The sequence below is a fragment of the Ursus arctos genome, unplaced genomic scaffold, assembly GCF_023065955.2.
Source record: "Ursus arctos isolate Adak ecotype North America unplaced genomic scaffold, UrsArc2.0 scaffold_9, whole genome shotgun sequence".
Lineage (NCBI taxonomy): Eukaryota > Metazoa > Chordata > Mammalia > Carnivora > Ursidae > Ursus > Ursus arctos.
This window is the reverse complement of record NW_026623111.1, coordinates 31,176,100-31,194,650: the sequence shown is the minus strand read 5'-3', so window position 1 is coordinate 31,194,650 and position 18,551 is coordinate 31,176,100. Positions and strand designations below refer to the sequence as shown.

The 18,551-nt window shown below is 40.0% G+C and overlaps 2 protein-coding genes across 13 annotated transcripts in view; one reads left to right on the top strand and one right to left on the bottom strand.

The window, feature by feature from the left end:
* The window catches only part of RFC1 (replication factor C subunit 1), a 92,194-nt gene extending 73,782 nt beyond the window's left edge, over positions 1–18,412 (top strand). For 4 of the 12 annotated variants that reach the window (XM_026508749.4, XM_026508750.4, XM_044387671.3 and 1 more), the window contains 3 exons: positions 330–543; positions 1,691–1,882; positions 2,861–18,412. In XM_026508749.4, coding sequence (XP_026364534.2) covers positions 330–543; positions 1,691–1,882; positions 2,861–2,944 — 490 coding nt within the window. In that variant the 3' untranslated portion in view covers positions 2,945–18,412. The remainder of the gene's footprint in view (positions 1–329; positions 544–1,690; positions 1,883–2,860) is intronic. The other 8 variants (XR_007187897.2, XR_007187890.2, XR_007187898.2 and 5 more) reach the window with 6 other exon arrangements.
* Positions 5,551–18,551, bottom strand: part of WDR19 (WD repeat domain 19) — a 107,429-nt gene continuing 94,428 nt past the window's right edge. The window contains exons 33-37 of the mRNA XM_026508747.4: positions 17,511–17,661; positions 16,515–16,638; positions 15,689–15,765; positions 15,259–15,383; positions 5,551–5,799 (exon numbers count right to left, since the gene is read on the bottom strand). Coding sequence (XP_026364532.1) covers positions 15,272–15,383; positions 15,689–15,765; positions 16,515–16,638; positions 17,511–17,661 — 464 coding nt within the window. The 3' untranslated portion in view covers positions 5,551–5,799; positions 15,259–15,271. The remainder of the gene's footprint in view (positions 5,800–15,258; positions 15,384–15,688; positions 15,766–16,514; positions 16,639–17,510; positions 17,662–18,551) is intronic.

Here is an 18,551-nt window from a genome sequence, read left to right as displayed (position 1 = left end):
ATTTGGAACTGGGAATGAGTAGTCTTTGGCTGTATTAAGTATGAGCACATAGAAGTCCTGTTGTTGCCCAGGCCTTGAGAGTAGGTTGGAAGTAGAACCTACATTTGTGTTTTTCATTCACTGACGCAGATAAGTAGAGAATTCATTCCCTGTGAGCACACTGGCGTGTCCATGCTCCTGATGGTGTCATGCTAGGCTTTCTCTACCAGCTGCTAAATAGTAGACATTACACTGGGCATTATTAAAAGTGGATTGAACTTCACGCTATGACTTGACTTGGTGGTAGTTTGCCACTGACTACGATTATGTCTCTTTTGTTTTGGTTTAAGAACTTATTCCAGCAAAAGGACTGTAAACATGGATTATCTGTCACATATAAGGGATGCACTTGTACAGCCCTTGACCTCACAAGGGGTAGAAGGGGTACAGGATGTTATTGCTCTTATGGACACCTACTACTTGATGAAAGAAGACTTCGAGAATATCATGGAAATTAGCAGCTGGGGAGGCAAACCTAGTCCCTTCTCCAAGCTGGACCCCAAGGTAAATTGTGTAACTCACTGGTTCTCCATCACTTTGTAATTGCCAGGTTTGTAGTAGGAGTATTTGAGAGATGTTGTAGGTGCTTTCAAAAGGTTTAACTTTTCCCCCTTAAATGCTTTTTACTTCTTAGGGCCTATGCTTTCCAAAGATGATATTTGAGTGCAGTATTAAGAATGGATTTCTGGATTTGACTGTAACAGTTTGTAGTTTTATCATTGCTTTATGTTGAGTGGAAAAGCCAGACCTGAAATCTGAGAAGCCAATATAAATGTATTCCTTGTAAAGGCAGGTAGATGAGCCTGGGGAAGTAAGTCGGGTGGTGGTAATACATTATGAAAAGAAAGACATGTTTATTGGCTGAGGATTTTTATACTTTTTCTCAGTCTGCCTAATCTGTATATTATATATAATTTAGTATGTATTAGTAATTATATATATAATTTACTATTTATATATATATATATTACATAATAGAGTGTCCAACTATAATATCCCCTACTTTCTTTATATAATGAGCATGAAAAAACTAAAATGACATAACATGAATTTGTAATATCCAGTACCTCACACTGCCTGTTTCTTTGGTGCTGTTTTAGAAGATATATTCTCTATGGCTTGCCTTCTCTAGAATTTTGATCTGACTTTATGGTTATGGGTAAATCCCCATCAGAGACCTCCCTGGTGGAGTTCAAGGACTCCTTCTACAATTATGTTTAGAAGCTCCAAGTTACTTAGTACTGTGAATTAACCATTATTATGATAAAAGTAATGTATTTTGTGGGAATTAATGGCCAACTTTATCTTGTACCTTATTGTAAGTCTTTTTGATTTATTGATTCACTGTACTTCTTACTTTGTAGAACTGTGGAATGCACTAAATAGGCAAAACTGATGAGTTAAAGTTCCTTTTTTTGCCTGCCTAATGTTCCCAAATACTAGTTCTTATTTTTGAGTCATGGGCTCCTTTAAGAATGTCTTGAAAAATACAGAACCTCTCCATAGAAAAATGTTTATAAGTACACTTACATGTACATGCATAAATATTTTGCAAAATATTTCAAGGATCTTGTAGGATCTCACAAAACCTTTAGTTTAAAAGTATTGTTTGGCACTTGTATTTTTAACAGCCTCTTTTCCTTTCCTCTAGGTGAAGGCAGCCTTCACGAGAACTTACAATAAGGAAGTCCACCTTACTCCATACTCACTTCAGGCGGTGAAGACACCCAGACACAGCACAGGCCCAGCACTGGATTCTGAATACAGTGAAGACTTAAATGAAGACGACTCTCAGTCTGAGGAGAAAGACCAGGACTCTGTGGAAACCGATGCAATGATCAAGGTAGTATTTTAAGCTACACACAGGAAATGCCAGGATATTCCCTCAGTAGTTTTATCTTTTCTTGTGTACAGCTTGCCTCCTGGAATTATTCAGGGCCTGTTTAAGTTTTTATGTTCATCACATTGAGGGTGGAGAAGGTGTAGATTTTAGTCTTATAAATAGTCAGCTGCTTATAATAGTGGAAGAAGGCAAGAAAATAGGCCATCATATTTAGTCATACGCTGTGTTAGAAAAAGTACCATTTTTGTTTGGTCATTGGTGTGTGCTTTACCAGAGACACGTATTTTTACAGTTTAATTAAGAAAAACATTTTCAGGGAAACTTTCTCTTTTCTGTAATTTGTTTTGCTATAGCCATTGAACTGCCTATAGAAGTTTCTCGGAATGAAACAGTCTTATCTTGTGTTAGGAAAGATTAAAACCATTTATGGTATCAGCCCACCGTTTACCTTTGGCAAAGGCAAAGGAATCTAGTCTGTGTTCTCTTCTGTCCTTAGTGTGTGTCATTCTTGTCCCTCTTGTCCCTCATTTCTGTTTTGTATATGCAGGGAGGAAAAGCAGCCTTCTCCAGTGTAGCTCTCTAGTCTTGTGTAGACATAAGAGGTTGTCTCTCTCTCTCCCCTTCTCAAACTGAACATGTTTAGATCTCTAATCTGAAACTGAAAGAAAAGGAAATTCTTCATTAAAACATTACCTTATGAGTACATTATCTCTTGCTCATTTTGTCTTTCCTGAATCTACCTATCCCCTAAGTCCAAGAAACTGTATGCCTGGGGAACATAGCTTAGTTGTAGATTCTAAATAGCTTTTCGGTAGTTAAAGGCTCCAACTAGCCCAGTTGCTGCTTGAAAGTAAGCTCATCAGGTGTAGTGGTAGTTGAAGATGTTTGCAAAGATTTGCTTTATTGTAGAAATAGACTTATTTCATTGCCTCATAAATATAGCTATTAACTATTTTGTCCATTCTTCTCTCCCAACAGAAAAAGACAAAATCTTCAAAGCCTTCAAAATCAGAAAAAGATAAGGAGTCCAGAAAAGGAAAAGGAAAAAGTTCAAAGAAATGAAATGAAATGGTTTTTCACTACTGACAGCCACTTTTTACTTACCCTGTTGACCAGTCTAGCTTGTCTAGAAATTGCCTTGTTTTTTTCCAAAGGAATCATATTTTAGCATAATGGGGCAACTCAGTGGTCCCATTATAAATATATGGTGGTACAGCTAGAGGGATGTAACCAGTAGGCTAACATACACCTCTTATAGAGGTTGATAGGACTGCTTGGGTCCTCCACTGTCCCCTGTCAATCGAATTAGATTGTGCTTCAAATTGACTGTATAATCAGAAACTACATGTGGGCTTTGGAGTCAGATTTTAGTGAACAATAATATGCCTGGGAACATTGGTACTAAGGCAACTTTTGTAGGCTTAAGAATTTATCCTAATGGCCTTTATAGGACCGATGCTGATTTTTTTAAAAAGGTAGTTACTATTATGTGGTGAAATTTTGTAAATAAATCATAATACAAAACAATCACCACCTAGAACTGGTATTCTTTGTATATTGTCAAATATCTTACAAAATGTAAATTAGGAATAAAAATGTTCCACGTGCCATATGTGCAAATTCTTAAGAATGTCCTCTTGAACAGTAAAATAAGATGTTGGTAGATTACATTCCTTATTAGTTTGCAAATGATTGGGTAAAACACTAACTCTTTTCCTCACTAACCAGCTGTGTGAAGCAGAACTTTGGCAGTTGGACAGTCAGAACTCTCATTCCCAACTCGATTACCTCTGTGAGTGCCAGCCATCTCTCTGTTGTGACCAGCATGTCATGGAGAGGCCTCTATGGTATCACTGGAGGGTATGGGGGGCTGTAAAAGGATTGCCACATGTTTATCCTTCCAGAGTCTCAACTCACCAGGTTCAAACTAGTAGGGTCTAGTCTGGGTCAGAATCTTAGTCCCACTCTGGCTTAGGACAAAGTGAATGCTGGTTTTTGTTTGTTTTGCCTCTGGGAGCTCTGGTTCTGCCCTGTGACTGATTCCACAAACTGTGCTGGAATTTTAGGTTGTACCTGTCACTGTACTTGTTGAGTGGCTCTGAGGCTGTGAACGTAGCCTGGAATTTAGTTGTCTAGCTATTTTGAAATTTTGTCAATAAATGCTCAGAGGTATGTGCTAAAAGGAGTATAAAATTAGGATACTATTTCCTCCCTTTAAGTAATTGCCAGTCTTGTTTGGGAGGTGAGACATAAAGTTCTTGAGACATTTAAAGTGTATTTACGAGTGTGAAAAATATCTTTCATGTAGACTAAGTTCATCATGGGAATAAAATGTTGCCTTCAGCCTTGCCCTCTCTTTGTTAAAGCCCAGCTCGAAACTTCTGCTTGTGAAGATCTCCTTGATTGACGACTGCCTCACCTCACCAATGGGGTGAGCATGGCTTTCTTTCACATATTCTTTTGCTTCTATTGCTTTTTGATATGAAAGTCATGTCTGCCTACTTGTTTTCTACTCTCCATGAAAGGGAGTGTAATCTCCTTGCAGCCAGAACAATGAATATGAATTTACTTGTAAATTATGATTTTGTTATTAATTAATTCTAAATGCTCTGTGATCGGCATAAATCAGTGTATAAGGTAAATAACTTTTAGAGATTATAAATATGCTCTTTAAAATAGGACAGCATGGATCTCGTGGAGCTACGTGTGCCATGTGTCTTTGGAGAATAAAACTGCGTACTTCTTTTGAGGTCCATTGTGTCTTGGCCATTTTGGAAGCTGTAACAAACTACTGTGCTTTATCCTTCATCCTGTTATGTTTTTGCAGTCCGTTACTGCAGCGACATTATTTGGCCTCTTGAAGTTATTAACAAGGAGCATTGTTGCATGTACTGGGAGGATTAGCTTCCTAAATAAGTTCTGGTGTAATTATGCTTATTCGTGAATGTTTAAAGCCCGTAACTCCTCAAGTATGATGTGCTTTACTCTTACAGATCCCAAGTGCCTATGCTCTTACTCCTATAACTTTATAATATCCCTCGTGATTAATGGGAAAACAAGAGGATGATAGGTGGGTTTAATGAGGCTTGTATCACTTAGTAAAGCCAAGGCCTCGGGCCTATTCTTTAGCCAGCCTTTGCGGGAGGAAGATCAGATCATAAAAGTTGGAGGCATCATATATGTGGATACTTGGATGCAATAAAACATTATTGTCACTTGGGGTATTACCATGGGCTTGCAGGTACCTTTGTAATAGGATGCTGGTGGCTACTGTACAACCCTATCATCTGAAACATTCAAAGTTAGGCTATATGACTCATTTCTGCCAGCTGCTCAGACGTTGGTGACATTGGCTTTGGATGGCAAGGAAGCCTATACTGATGTAGGAAAAATAGGGGGTGTGTGTGATACGGGGAAGATTCTGAAAAATGTACTTCTTCAGGGGAAGTCAAATGACGTAATTTTGTGAAAGGAATTAACTCAGGAGATACGCGCTTATGGTTTAGTTTCATTCTTTCAAATTTATGTTTTTATTCTAAGACTGACTGATTGTGCTAAACTTCTCATTTCAAACTTTGAAGTGTTAATGTCTGCGCTGCCCAAACTTCACAGTGTTATCTATCTACCTCCTTTTTTCTGCCTCCAAATCCAGGAAAACATTACAAATATCTAATCAACAATTTTATTTTAAAGGAGATATTTCAAAATATAAAAGTTATCAAAAAGTTGGATATTTACAGTTACATCATAGGCTACTATTAACAGTGCAGAGCATAGAATATGTAAGACTTTGAAGAGGAACTCTATGAAGTGTAATAAACAGCTATATGTCACTGTTTTGCCATTCTACATGTCTGTGACCTGGAGAGTCGTCCTTTTCTGTATCCAGAAACCACCGGGGGTAGAAACTTGGCCTCCTGTGGAAAAATGATATCTTTTCAGGAACATTATATCTAGAAAAGACAAACCCACATCTTTAGAAGTGTTTCCAGTAACTGGCATGCAGTAATAAAGCCAAGCTATACTAAAGTTTTTGCTCATTTCTGGAATGTGGATCAGGATGACTATTCAAGTTAGAAACCTCCGGTCTATAAGCAGTATTGAGTTTAAATCTTGGTTTTGACTGAAGTGTACAGGCAAACTGTTATTATAAAGTGAGGGTGATGATAATAGCCACTTTACTGGGAAGAATGGGAAAATGAAGGTAAGTGCTTGGCAATCTGTGAAGATTTTCCTGAAATTAAATGGTCATTAATGGTTCCTTGTCTAAAAGGAGTCAGTGAACAGTGGCCTCAACCAATATTCATTGTACAATAAGACATTCATAGTGAATTTCTCAAAAGGTGGTGCATAATCAAAACTTACTGAAGCATGTCTGCAAGTATATATGAACCATGGGACTAAGCCTCTGCTTTTATGCAGAGATGGTGTTGGGAGAGAGTCTATGTAGGATTATTAAAAACATAAGATCCTCCTTTGGCAGAATTGCAGATTATCCTCCTGCAGATAACAGTTACAAACTCGGGACAGAATATAACCAACTATTCAAGAGCAACCAAAAGCTGGTAGAAATTGGAAAGGTGTCAACTCTTGAAAGAAGAGAAGTCCACTGGGTAAGATTCATCTTCATATGTGTTTGCACCTGAGGGTAAGTCCATGAGGACAGTGAAGTCATAGTCTTACTAGCTCAGAGAGTCAGAGAATAGAGTTTGGGCCTGCCAGAACTACTGAAATATGAGGGAGAATATCCTGAAAAGGGCATTGCCCCCCCCCCCCCCCATCTGCATATAAACTCCGTGTAAACCCTTGAACTTCACAGGCTTGGAAGAGATATTTATGCTGGACTAGAAGAAGCACAGTTCCACATTGTAGGGAATGCCGTGTGTTAGAAAACTGAGGGCTGCTTCTAGGATCTGAGGGCCTCAGCACTCTAACAGTAAAGAATGGAGTTCCACCAACAAACAGGCTCGACAAGCGTCTCACATTAGATTGCAGCTCCAGCCAACCGCAGCCTTATGAGACCGTGAACAGAAGACTCTGCTAAGCCATGCATGTATTACGGATCCACAGAAATTGTGAGGTAGGTTCTGGTTCAAGATGGCAATGTAGGAAGATCCTGAACTACCTCTTCCCATGGACACAGTGCATCTACAGCTACATATGGAACAAGTCCCTTTGAAAGAGATCCAGAGGGGCGCCTGGGTAGCACAGTCGTTAGGCGTCTGCCTTTGGCTCAGGGCGTGATCCCGGCATTCCGGGATCGAGTCCCACATTGGGCTCCTCCACTAGGAGCCTGCTTCTTCCTCTCCCACTCCCCCTGCTTGTGTTCCCTCTCTCGCTGGCTGTCTCTCTGTCACATAAATAAATAAAATCTTTAAAGAAAGAGATCCAGAAACTAGCTGAGCAACTCCTGCACATCAGGTGAGCAAGAACCCCCCCCCCCCATCCAAATGGGTAGGAGAGGGTGAGAAAATCTTGCCAGAAACCCCACCCCCAGCATGATGACACACAACAGGAGGGAACTCAACAATACCTTCTCCCTAAGAAGTGAAGAATTTGGACCCCACATTTGGTGCCCTTTTAAGACTTCCACCTGAGAGATTGGCCTCCAAAACCTCTACCTTTAAAAGGCAACGAGCCTCGTATCCATGAGAACTAAAAGGTAGTGGCAAACTAAAAAACAGTTCAAAATGAGATCACGGGGACCCACCGTGGCTAATCCCCCAGGGCCCAGCTCAGAGGCAGCAGACTGAAATATACCCAGTCTGTGAAAAAGGCCCATTATCTTAAAAGCTTTGGCCTGAGGGGCAGGCTTCTAAGTTCTTAACACATACTTAGGGGCCAACTGCAACTCTGCTGAGACTGCAGAGGCTAGCAGGCACCATCTTTGTGTTTTCTCTCTGCCTTGTCCCAGGTGGCCAGTATCTCTCAGGAGGTTGTGTACAAGTCTAGCACTCCAGTTCTTGCTGCCACGCCAGGGACACCCCTTAATCACCTAGCTCTGGTGGCCAGCAGAGCTTTACGTTTGCAAGTCCCAGCTGGACTGTCACAAACAGAAACCGTTCTGAACAGAAGAACCAGGACAGTGCTCATTAGGCTTATTTCCTACATGCGGCCACTCCTTCAAGACTGGAGAGGTGACTGTTTTAGCTAATGTGTAGAAACCAACAGAGTCGAAGATGAGGAAACAGAGGAATATATCCCAAACAAACAAAAAAAACCCACGTAAAACCTCATTAAAAGAAATTTAACAAAATGGAGATAAGTGATTTATGTGATAAAGAGTTTACAGTAATGGTCATTGAAACAATTCATGAACAAAGTAAAGAAAGTAAACAAATCACAGACTAAAGAATACAACTACTGAACTGGAAAATACAAGAAAAGGTTCAATAGCAGACTAAATGAACAGAAAGGATCAATGAACCTGAAGACAGGTCCATGGAACTCATCTAATCACAGCAAAAAGATAAAAGCATGAAAAAAGTGCTTACAGCTTAAGGGATTTATGGGATAACTATAATATTCCCATATAAGGGTCCTAAAAGAGAGGAGAAAGAGTCTGAAAATTTCCCGAACTTGGGGAAGGAAACACATCCAGATCCAGGAAACCCAGAGTTCCAAACAAGATGAACCCAAACAGACCCACACCAAGACACATTATAATTAAAATGCTAAAAGCTAAAGGAGAGAAGCAACTTGTTACATACAAGGGAACCCCTGTAAGACCATCATCAGCAACTTTTCCAGTAGAAACCTTTGAGGCTAGAAGACAGTGGCATGACACATCCAAATGGCTGAAAGAAAAGAAATGCGAACAAAGAATATTCTGCCTGGCAGTATTGTCCTTCAGAATTGAAAGAGAGAGTTTTCCAGACTAGGAGGAGCTAAAGGAGTTCATCACCACTAGACCAGCCTTACGGGAAATGGTAAAGGTGCTTCTTTCTTTAAGCTGAAAGTGCTGGCTAATAAGAGGAAAACATATGAAAGTATAAATCTGAATGCTTAAAGGTTCATATGTAAATTCAGAATAATCTTGTTGTGGGTTAATCACTTAAGTAGTAAAAATGAAAATAATTTAACAGACACCCAAGTAAACGGACACCCAAGATGCAAAGATGCGACATCAAATATAGAATGGGGAGTAAAAATATAGAGCCTCAGAACTTGTTATCAACTTAAAATAGGTTTAATGTAAGCCTCATGGTATCCATAAAACAAAACTCTACAGCAGATGCATGAAAGAGAAAAGGAATCTAAGCATACCACTACAGAAAGTTACTACATCATAAAGAGAGCAAGAGAAGAAGAAAAAGAACAATGCACTTACAAAATAGCCAGAAAACAATAAAAATGGCAGTAAGTCCATATCTGTCAATAATTTAAGTGCAAATAGGCTAAATCCTCTGATCAAGAGTGGCTGAATGGATTAAAAAAACAATATCCATCTATCCTGCTGCTGACAAGAGACTCATTAAGGACATGGACTGAAAGTGAAGGAATGGAAAAAGATATTCCAGGCTAATGGAAGTCAAAAGAAAGCTGGAATAACTTATATCAGACAAAAAAGACTTTAAAACAAAGACTGTAATAAGAGACAAGGTCATTATACAATGATAAAAAGGTCAACACAAAAGTGGGTATAATATTTGTAAGTATGCACCCAGCACAGGAGCATCTAAAGATAAAATGCAAAAATTAATTAACAGGTCTAAAGGGAGAAATAGCAATATAAGGGTAAGGGACAGAGGATAAATCCTCCAGATAGGAAATCAATATAAGGAAACACTGCACTTAATAGACATTTACAGAGCATTCCATCCAGAGCACAGGCTTAAGCACACATGAAACATTCTCCAGGACAGATCATAGGTTAGGCTACGAAAAGTCAATAAATTTAAGAAGACTGAGCATCTTTCCTAACCACAATGGTATGGAACTAGAAGTCGCTTATAAAAAGAAAACTGGAAAATTAAAAAATACATGGAGCTTCGACAACATGCTATGGAACAACCAATGGGTCAGAGAAGAAATCAAAAGAAAAAAATACCTTGAAACAAATGGAAAGACAATATACCAAAACTTAAGGGATGCAGAAAAAGCAGTTCTAAGAGGGAAGCTCATAGCTATTAATGCCCACATCAAGAAACAAAAAAGATCTCAAGTTAACATACTTTACATCTCAAGGAACTAGAAAGAGAAGAACAAGCTAAAGCCTAAAGTTAATAGAAGGAAGAAAATAACAAAGCAAAAATAAAGGAAAGAGAATAAAAAAGAGCAATAAAACTAACAGCTGGTTAAGGAAAATAAACCTTGAGCTAGACTCACCAAGAGAAAGAAACAGAAATGAAAGAGGAGATAATGGATAACACAAATATAAAAGATCATAAAAGACTATGACCTACTACATACCAACAAATGAAACAACTTAGAAAAGAACTGGAATATTCCTAGAAACATACAACCTTACAAGACCGAATCATCAAGAAACAGAAAATCTGAACAGACCAATTACTAGCAAGGAGATTGAATCTGTAATAAAAAAAAACCTCCCAGCAAACAAAATTCTAAGACCAGATGGCTTCACTGGTGAATTCTACCAACATTTAAAGCATTCATACCAGTCCTTCTCAAACTCTTCCAAAAAATAGAAGAGGAGAGAACACTTCCGAACTCATTTTATGTGCCAGCATTAATTGGCTACCAAAACCAGAAAAGGATACCACAATAAAGAAAATTATAGGCCGATATCCCTGCTGAACATAGATGCAATCTGTTAGCAATCTGGATTCCACAGTACGTTAAAAGGATCATACGCCATGATGGACTGGAATTCACTCCAGGGATGCAAGGCCGCATCCACGGACCATCGTGTGATATACTACATTAAGAAAATGAAGAATAAAAATCATATGATCATCTCAGTAGGTACAGAAAAAGCATTTTAACAGTATTCAACATCCACTGATGATAAAAACTTCATCAAAATGGGTATAGAGGGAACATACCTCAACATAATAAAGGGCATACAGGACAATCCCACAGCTGTCATCCTCTCCTCAATGGTTAAAAGCTTTAAAGCTTTTCCTTTAGGATCAGAAAGAAGATAAGGATGCCTACTCTTGCCACTTTTAATTAAACATAGTACTTAAGTCCTAGCCAGAGCAGTTGGGCAAGAAAAATAAAAGGCATCCAAACTGGAAAGGAATAAGTTAAAGTGTCACTACTTGCAGATGACATGGTAGAATGTAGAAAACCCTGAAGACCACTAAAAAACTGGTAGAGCCTAATAAATGAATCCAGTGAAGTCTCAGGATATAAAATCAGTATACAAAAACCTGCTGCATTTCTATACACTAATAATGAACTATCAGAGATTAAGAAAAAAAATCTCACTTAAATTGCATAAAAAAGAATGGAATACTTATGTGTAAATTTAACCAAGGAGGGGAAAGACCTGTACGCTCAAAACTATAAGACACTGGTGAAAGAAATTAAAGACAAAAAAATAGATACTCTGTGCTCACAGATTGGAAGAATTAAAACTGTTAAAGTGTCCATCTGAAGTGTACAAAACAATCTACAGATTCAATGCAGTTTCTCTCAGTTTCCAATGATATTTTTCACAAAAATAGAATACATAATCCTAATGTTTGTATGGAACCACAAAAGATCCTGAGTAGCTAAAGCAATCTTGAGAAAGGAACACAACTGGAGGCATGTTTCCTGAAACTATATTACACAGCTATAGTAATCAAAACAGTATGGTATTGGCATAAAAACAGTCACATTGTGGACAGTAGACGTGAAGATCAATGGAACAGAATAGAGAGCTCAGAAGTAAACCTAGGTATACCTGGTCAACTGATCTGTGACAAAGGAACCAAGAATAGCCAAGAATATATAATGGAGAAAGAAGAGTCTCTTTAATAAATGGTGTTGGGAAAACTGGACCAATGGCTCACACCATACACAAAAATCAGCTCAAAATGGATTAAAAATCTGAACAGAAGACCTGAAAGCATAAAACTCCTAGAAGAAAATATAGGGGGTAATAAGCTCCTTGACATCAGTCTTGGTAATGATTTTTTTGGATTCGACACCAAAAGCCAAGGCGGCAAGGCAGCAAAGCAGATACACACAAGTGAGACTATATGAACTAAAAAAATTCTGTACAGCAAAGGAAACCGTCAACAAAATGAAAGGGCAATATATGGACTGAGAGAAAATATTTGCAAATCATAGATCTGATAAAGGGTTAATATAAAGAACTCATACAGTTCAGTAGAAAAAAATCCAATTAAAAATGGGCATAGGATCTGAATAGAAAGTCTTCCAAACAAGAATCACAGATGGTCAACAGGTATATGAAAGGGCGGTGCTAACCCTCACTGCTTATTAGGGAAGTGCAAACTGAAACCACAGTGATGTAGCACCTCGTACCTGTTCAAATGGCTATTACCGAAATGACAAGAAATCACAAGTGTTGGCAAGGATGTGGAGGAAAGGGAACCATTGTGCGCCATTGGTGGGGATGCAAACTGGTGCAGCAACAGCAAAAAACAGTATAGCGGTTCCTCAAAAAATTAAAAAAAGAATTACCTTGTGGTCCACCTGTTCCACTGTTGGGTTTTTATCTGAAAAACGAAATCACTATCTTGAAAAGATATCTGTACCCCTATGTTCATTTTGGCATTATTTACAATAGCTAAAATAAGGAAACAACCCTAAGTGTCCATCTGCACTGGATTAAGAAATGACACCGGATAAAGAAAATGGCATGTGTGTATGCACGCACATATACACAGGACTGTTACTCAGCCATAAAAAAAAAGAAGGCAATACTGCCATTTGCAAGAACATGGATGGACCCTGAGGGAGGGCACTATGGTAAGTGAAATTAGAGAAAGACAGAATATTGTATAGTCTCAATGTGTATAAAGAAAACGGAACTCATGGATACAGAAAACAGTTTGTTGTTGCCAGAGGCCTAGGGTGGGGAGTGGGTGGAATGGATGAAAGTGGTCAAAAAAGGTATAAGGTCATAAGTCTTGGGGGTGTCACCTACCACATGTTAACTAGTTAACCATATTGTATATTTGGAAGTTACGAAGAGATTTAAAAGTTCTCATTAAAAAAATTTGTACCTCTGTGTGGTAATGGATGTTAACGTACTCTGGTAATCGTTTCTGTATATATAACCACGACATTATACACCCAAAACAACTGATGTCAACTATATATCAATAAAAAGTTGACATATTTCATGTATATCGTTTTAAGATGCTAAATTCATGAATGTTATACAGCAACAGGAAAATGAAACAAATCCCATTCATAATTTGAGCAAGCTTTAAAAATAGAATTTGACAAGCTGATTCTGAAATTTTATAGGGAGGTGGAAAGGTTTAAGAGTAGTCAAAACAATCTTGGAAAAAAATGATAACATTGGGGGATCCACAGTTCCTGACTTTAAGATATACTAGAAAGTCACAGTAACCAAGAAAGTACAGTATTGAAATAGGGTACAAATATATCAATAGAAAAGAAGACAGGGTCCAGAAATAGATCAGTATTTAAAACCTCATTGATTTTCAACAAAAGCACCCAAGCAATTCAATGGGGAAAGAAAAAACTTTTCAACAAATGGTGTTGGACAACTGGATATCCACTTGGGGCAGGGGGGATCTCAGTCCTCATCTCACAATGTAAACAAAAATAATTTCAAAATGGACCGCAGACCTAGAGCTTCTAGAAGAAAACAGAATATGCTTGGGACTTGTTAAATAGGCAAATATTTTTTTAGATAGATACAATAAGCATAAAACTTAAAAATGTATAAATTATAACTCATCAAAATCTCATCAAAAGATACCATTAAGGAAAAGAATTGGGAAGCCACGGAAAGAAAATATTTGCAAAATATATCTGGACAGACCTATATCTAGAAAATACAAATAGAAGAAGTTTTACAACTCAATAATAAAAAGACAACACAATAACAATGGGGAAGAACAGTCTTTTCAGCAAAAGGTACTGGGACATGTACATGCAAAAGAAGGGAGCTGGAATACCCTAACCTCACACCATCCACAAAATTAAATGGATCAAAGATGTAAATGTAAGAGCAGCAACTATAAAACTCTAAGATACGAGTCCAAGAGCACAGGTAACCAAAGGGGGAAAAAATCAGAGGGGGGGAAAAAGATAAACTGAACTTCGTCAAAATAAAAATGTTTACATCAAAGGATACTATCAAGAAAGTAAAAAATTCTTCCACAGAATGGGAGAAGGTATTTGCAAATCATGTATCTGATAAAACACTGGTATCTAGGGTCTGTTAAAAATTCCTTTAACTGAACTATAAAAAGACAAATTACCTAGTTAAAAAATGGGCAAAGGACTTGAACAGACGTTCTCCAAAGAAGATCACAAATGGCCAACAAGCACATGAAAAGATGCTCCATATCCTTAGTCAGTAGGGAAATGGAAATCAAAACCACACTGAGATACCACTTCACACCTACGAGAATGATTATAAACAAAAAGGCAGACGAGTCTTGAGGATGTGGGGAAACCGGAGCCTTCGTATGATGCTGGTGGGAATGGAAGAGCTTGCAGGTGCTGTGGAAAGCAGTTTGGAGTGTTCGAGGAATTCCGCACGCAGACTGAGAGGACTGGCCCATGGACCGGGTGACGGGTAAGGGTGAGAAGAGCCACAGATAATGACCGGGTTTCCACCCTGACAGCTGCTTGAACGGAGCTGCCCCTGACTGAGGCAGGTGGTGAGAAAACCTAGAGTCACATCTTAACCAGGTTAGGGTAGATGCCGTGGGAGGGACTGAGCTCCCTGCTTCCCTTTGAAGAGTCTCCTGGATTTGGGCAGGGCTTTTGGCTTCCCAGGTAGACACGACATTTCCCTGCCTCCCTTTGCAGTCTGTGTGGCCACGAGTAATTTCTTGCCAGTGGAATGCAAATGGAAGGGGTGTGTGCAGCTTCCACGTGACAAAAATGAGACTGGGAAAGACAAAGGGATTCTTCAAATCTGTGGATGCCGGAAGCTTTATATTCTGAACTTTAAAAAACTCCACTGTTACTAGCTGGCTCTAGTTTTAATGGACTGATTAAAAAGAAGCCCTTGTGATTTGATAAAATACGTTATAGTTGGAATCCTTGATGCTGCTTGGCCAAAAAGCCGTTGTCACCATGGAGACTGCACAACCTGAATTTTAGCATTTTTAAAGGACATCAGCGGTTTAAAAATCTGACAAATTACGTGATGCACAAAAAGGAGTCATTGCCAATACAAACTGTAAAACTGTCTACTCCGCAGACCCTTGTGCCCTGGGAAAGTGAGTAGATGGTCTGGGACGTACCTGCACAGGCCACTCACTGCTCCACCTCTGTTTGCAGGTACTGGGTACAGTCTGAGATTTTTTTTAGTTGAGCAAAGTTTAATCTTTCTGAACACATAGGACAGGTGCTTTCCGTGTTTAACATGCTGTTTGGGGAGGGAAAGGCAGAATAAATTAAATATATAATCCTTTAGCTTTGGGTTATTCTTATGTGAAAAACAATTCCTGTCTACACCTCCCTAATACATATTCATCGTGCAATTTAAGAATTAGGAATATTCAGTCTCATGCAAGATCCTCTTTAAGGATAATGTTCAAAGATCATAGAAAGTTTGGGTCTTTAGAGCTCTTTAGGAACATGAATAAGGAGACCTCAGGATAAAAGAGTGGTTGAATGAAAGGCCTATTTTTGGGTAAATCTGTGTGACTGAATGAAACAATGCACACTTACATCTTAAATTCTGAGTACAGAGCAGGGAAGTTGCAATGTGGACACACAGTCCAGTCATCCTTCAACATGTGTCGACCCTGGAAACAGTACATTGAGGGGTAAAATCATTTAAAAAAATTCCTGCCATTATTCAATTATAATAAACAAATTAAAAACCAGACCTCTAAATTAGGTGACTAGAAAGAGATGGCATCAAACAGACTGAAGCCAAATTTCATTTATCACATTCGTGTATAAAGAATAGTCTTCAATTTTGTGACATCATTACTTAAATTTCCCTTTAAAATTACGTTTGTTAGTCTAGTAATGAACAAATAATCTGGTATTTAAAATTTTCTAATAGGAGACGCCTGGGTGGCTCAGAGAGTTGAGCGTCCAGCTCTTGATTTCGGCTCAGATCATGGTCTCGGTCGTGGATCGAGCCCTGTGAACCCTGTGTCGGCTCCGTGCTCAGGGCGGAGTCTGCCTCTCCCTCTCCTCCGCGCCCCCCCCCCCCCCCGCCCTGCATGCACGCTTTCTTGCTCAAATAAAATCTTAAAAAAACTTTTTCTACTAGGTCTTCATCTTAAACTTGATAAAAACCGCCAGTTACTCAGTATGCCGGGTGTGTGCTAGGGCGTCGCACAGGTTCTGTCATCAGCCTGCAGCGGGCAGGCTTTGTCATGGCTGGTGGCAAGGTAAAGCAAATCGCAGAGCATTATATAGCCAAGAGAGCGGCAGAAAAAGGGTTTAAGCCCAGGACCACCTGATCGCCAAGTGTGCTTTCTACACATCAATTATTCAAATGGACTATAAATATATAAAGAAATATATACTATACACTTACTGTTGCAATGCAATATGGGATGTTATTTTTACATCCAGGACAGAGGAGTTCACACTCTGGGAGAAGAAATCCGCAGAACGGGCACGGGGTTGTGGCCTCTTCTGTCTCGGATGTATCAGGTCTCCTGTAAGAGAAAGTCTGGTGTCCCATGCCTGCTGCTTCACAGTCAGGATCTGGGACGGGAGAGGCTCTCTTCGGCCCGTGCTCCAGCTCAGGGAGGGGGAAGAGGGGCTGAGTGGTTAAACTGTAGCATCAGACAGGCCGCATTTGGGGGCTGGAGCTCACAGCGCGGTAAACGGCACAAAGCATGGGTGGGTCTTGCCACTGATGTCCCTGATGTGGTAAGCTCGCTTCTTCCCCTCTGTCGCTCCCTTCTGGGGACTGCAGTGCTAAAGGCTGGCCAGGGCTGTGCGGCAGAGCTTCCTGTGACAACGGCAGTGTTCTGATTCCGCGCTCTCCAGTGTGGTCACCGGGAGCCACGTGAAGCTTCTGAGCACTTGAAATGTGGACGGTGTGAGGAATGAAGTTTTAAATTTTATTTAACTTTAATTAATTTAAATTAAATAGCCACACGTGGCTGGCAGTTACCATATTAGACCTCGCAGCTGTAGAGGAGCCTTATGTGGGGCGAGAATGACCAGCGTCTCTTCGAGCTAGTGTCCAGGCCACACTGAACGGTCAGGGCAGATGTGCTCTGGCGTACGCCCCCCACCCCGACTCTCCACGAGGAGGAAACTTCTGTACAGAGGGCTCGGTCCTTGCTGGCATCAGGACACAGCAGCACCAGCCCTGAACCACAACACTTTGGTTAGGAGTCAAATAAATCCTGACTTTTTCAAGCCATTGTTGGGTTTTCTGCCGCTGGTAGCTGCATACAATCCTGATCGCCACCGCCGATCACCCTCTTGCTGAGCCCACACAGTAGCCGCCAGAGCCTAAAAACTACACTTGGGAAGCGTGAGGAGATAGATAGTAGAAGCAGCCGTCCCTGCCTACCTGACCATGGCCTCGATCTTCTTTTTGTATTTGGCATCTATTTTGTTGCGGTACTCGGGCCTCATCAACATGGCTGCGAAGCTGAAAGCGGAGTTCCTCAGGCCTGCGCGGTGACACTCGATCACCGTGGACGTCAGGATTGGCACAATGTCTGCAATACACACGGGAGAGCAGAAAGCCCAGTGCTGCTATTGTCACGACTCCGTCCCCGTTCAAGGGGACGACACGATCGCACCTCTTAAGTTTGCTTTTCCTGGCAAAGAACAAGACAGGACCTGTTTCATGAGGAAGGGGCACGGCAGCAGAGTCACTGTCCTTCCTGTGATCATACTGTGTTTTGCCTCGTAGCACCAGGACCTGCACTCCCTTGATGTCCCCTTTTGCGTGTATCCTCCCAAACCACTCCGAGGCATTTTTGCATTGGACAGGACTGCCCGTGAATGGTAAGGGAGATTAGTAATTTTATGCACTGACCTCTCTGCGTAGGTCTGTTTCTTCGGGACAGATACCCAGAAGGTGAATTACCGGATCAAAGAACGTGACTTTTTAAAAAATGCTCTTAGCACAAACTGCTTTCTAGAAAGGCCATATCAATGTCCTTTCCCAGGGGCAGTCAAGAGAGTGCCTGTCCTACTGTATGTACCCTTTGCCAGCATGGTATACAATTGTTGTAAAGTCTTTTTCATGTAACAAAAAAGAATACAGTCATAGAAGAGGCGTTGGTGAATTTTGACCTGTGGGCCAAATCGGGCCCTCTGTTTTTGTATGGCTCATGAGCTAAGAGTGGCCTTTATGTTTTTAAATGGTTGAAAAAAATCAAAAGAAAAATCTTTTGTGACATGTGAAAATTTTATGAGGTTCAAATGTCAGCATCCAAAAAAATAAAATTCTGTTGGAACACAGCCATGCTCGTTCATTTCCATATGGTTTATGTAAAAACAGTAGCTGTGACGGACTGTTATGGTCCATGAAGCCCCAGATGTTTGACATCTGTACCTTTACAGAAAGATTTTGTTGACCTCCGTCACGGAATGTGAGAAC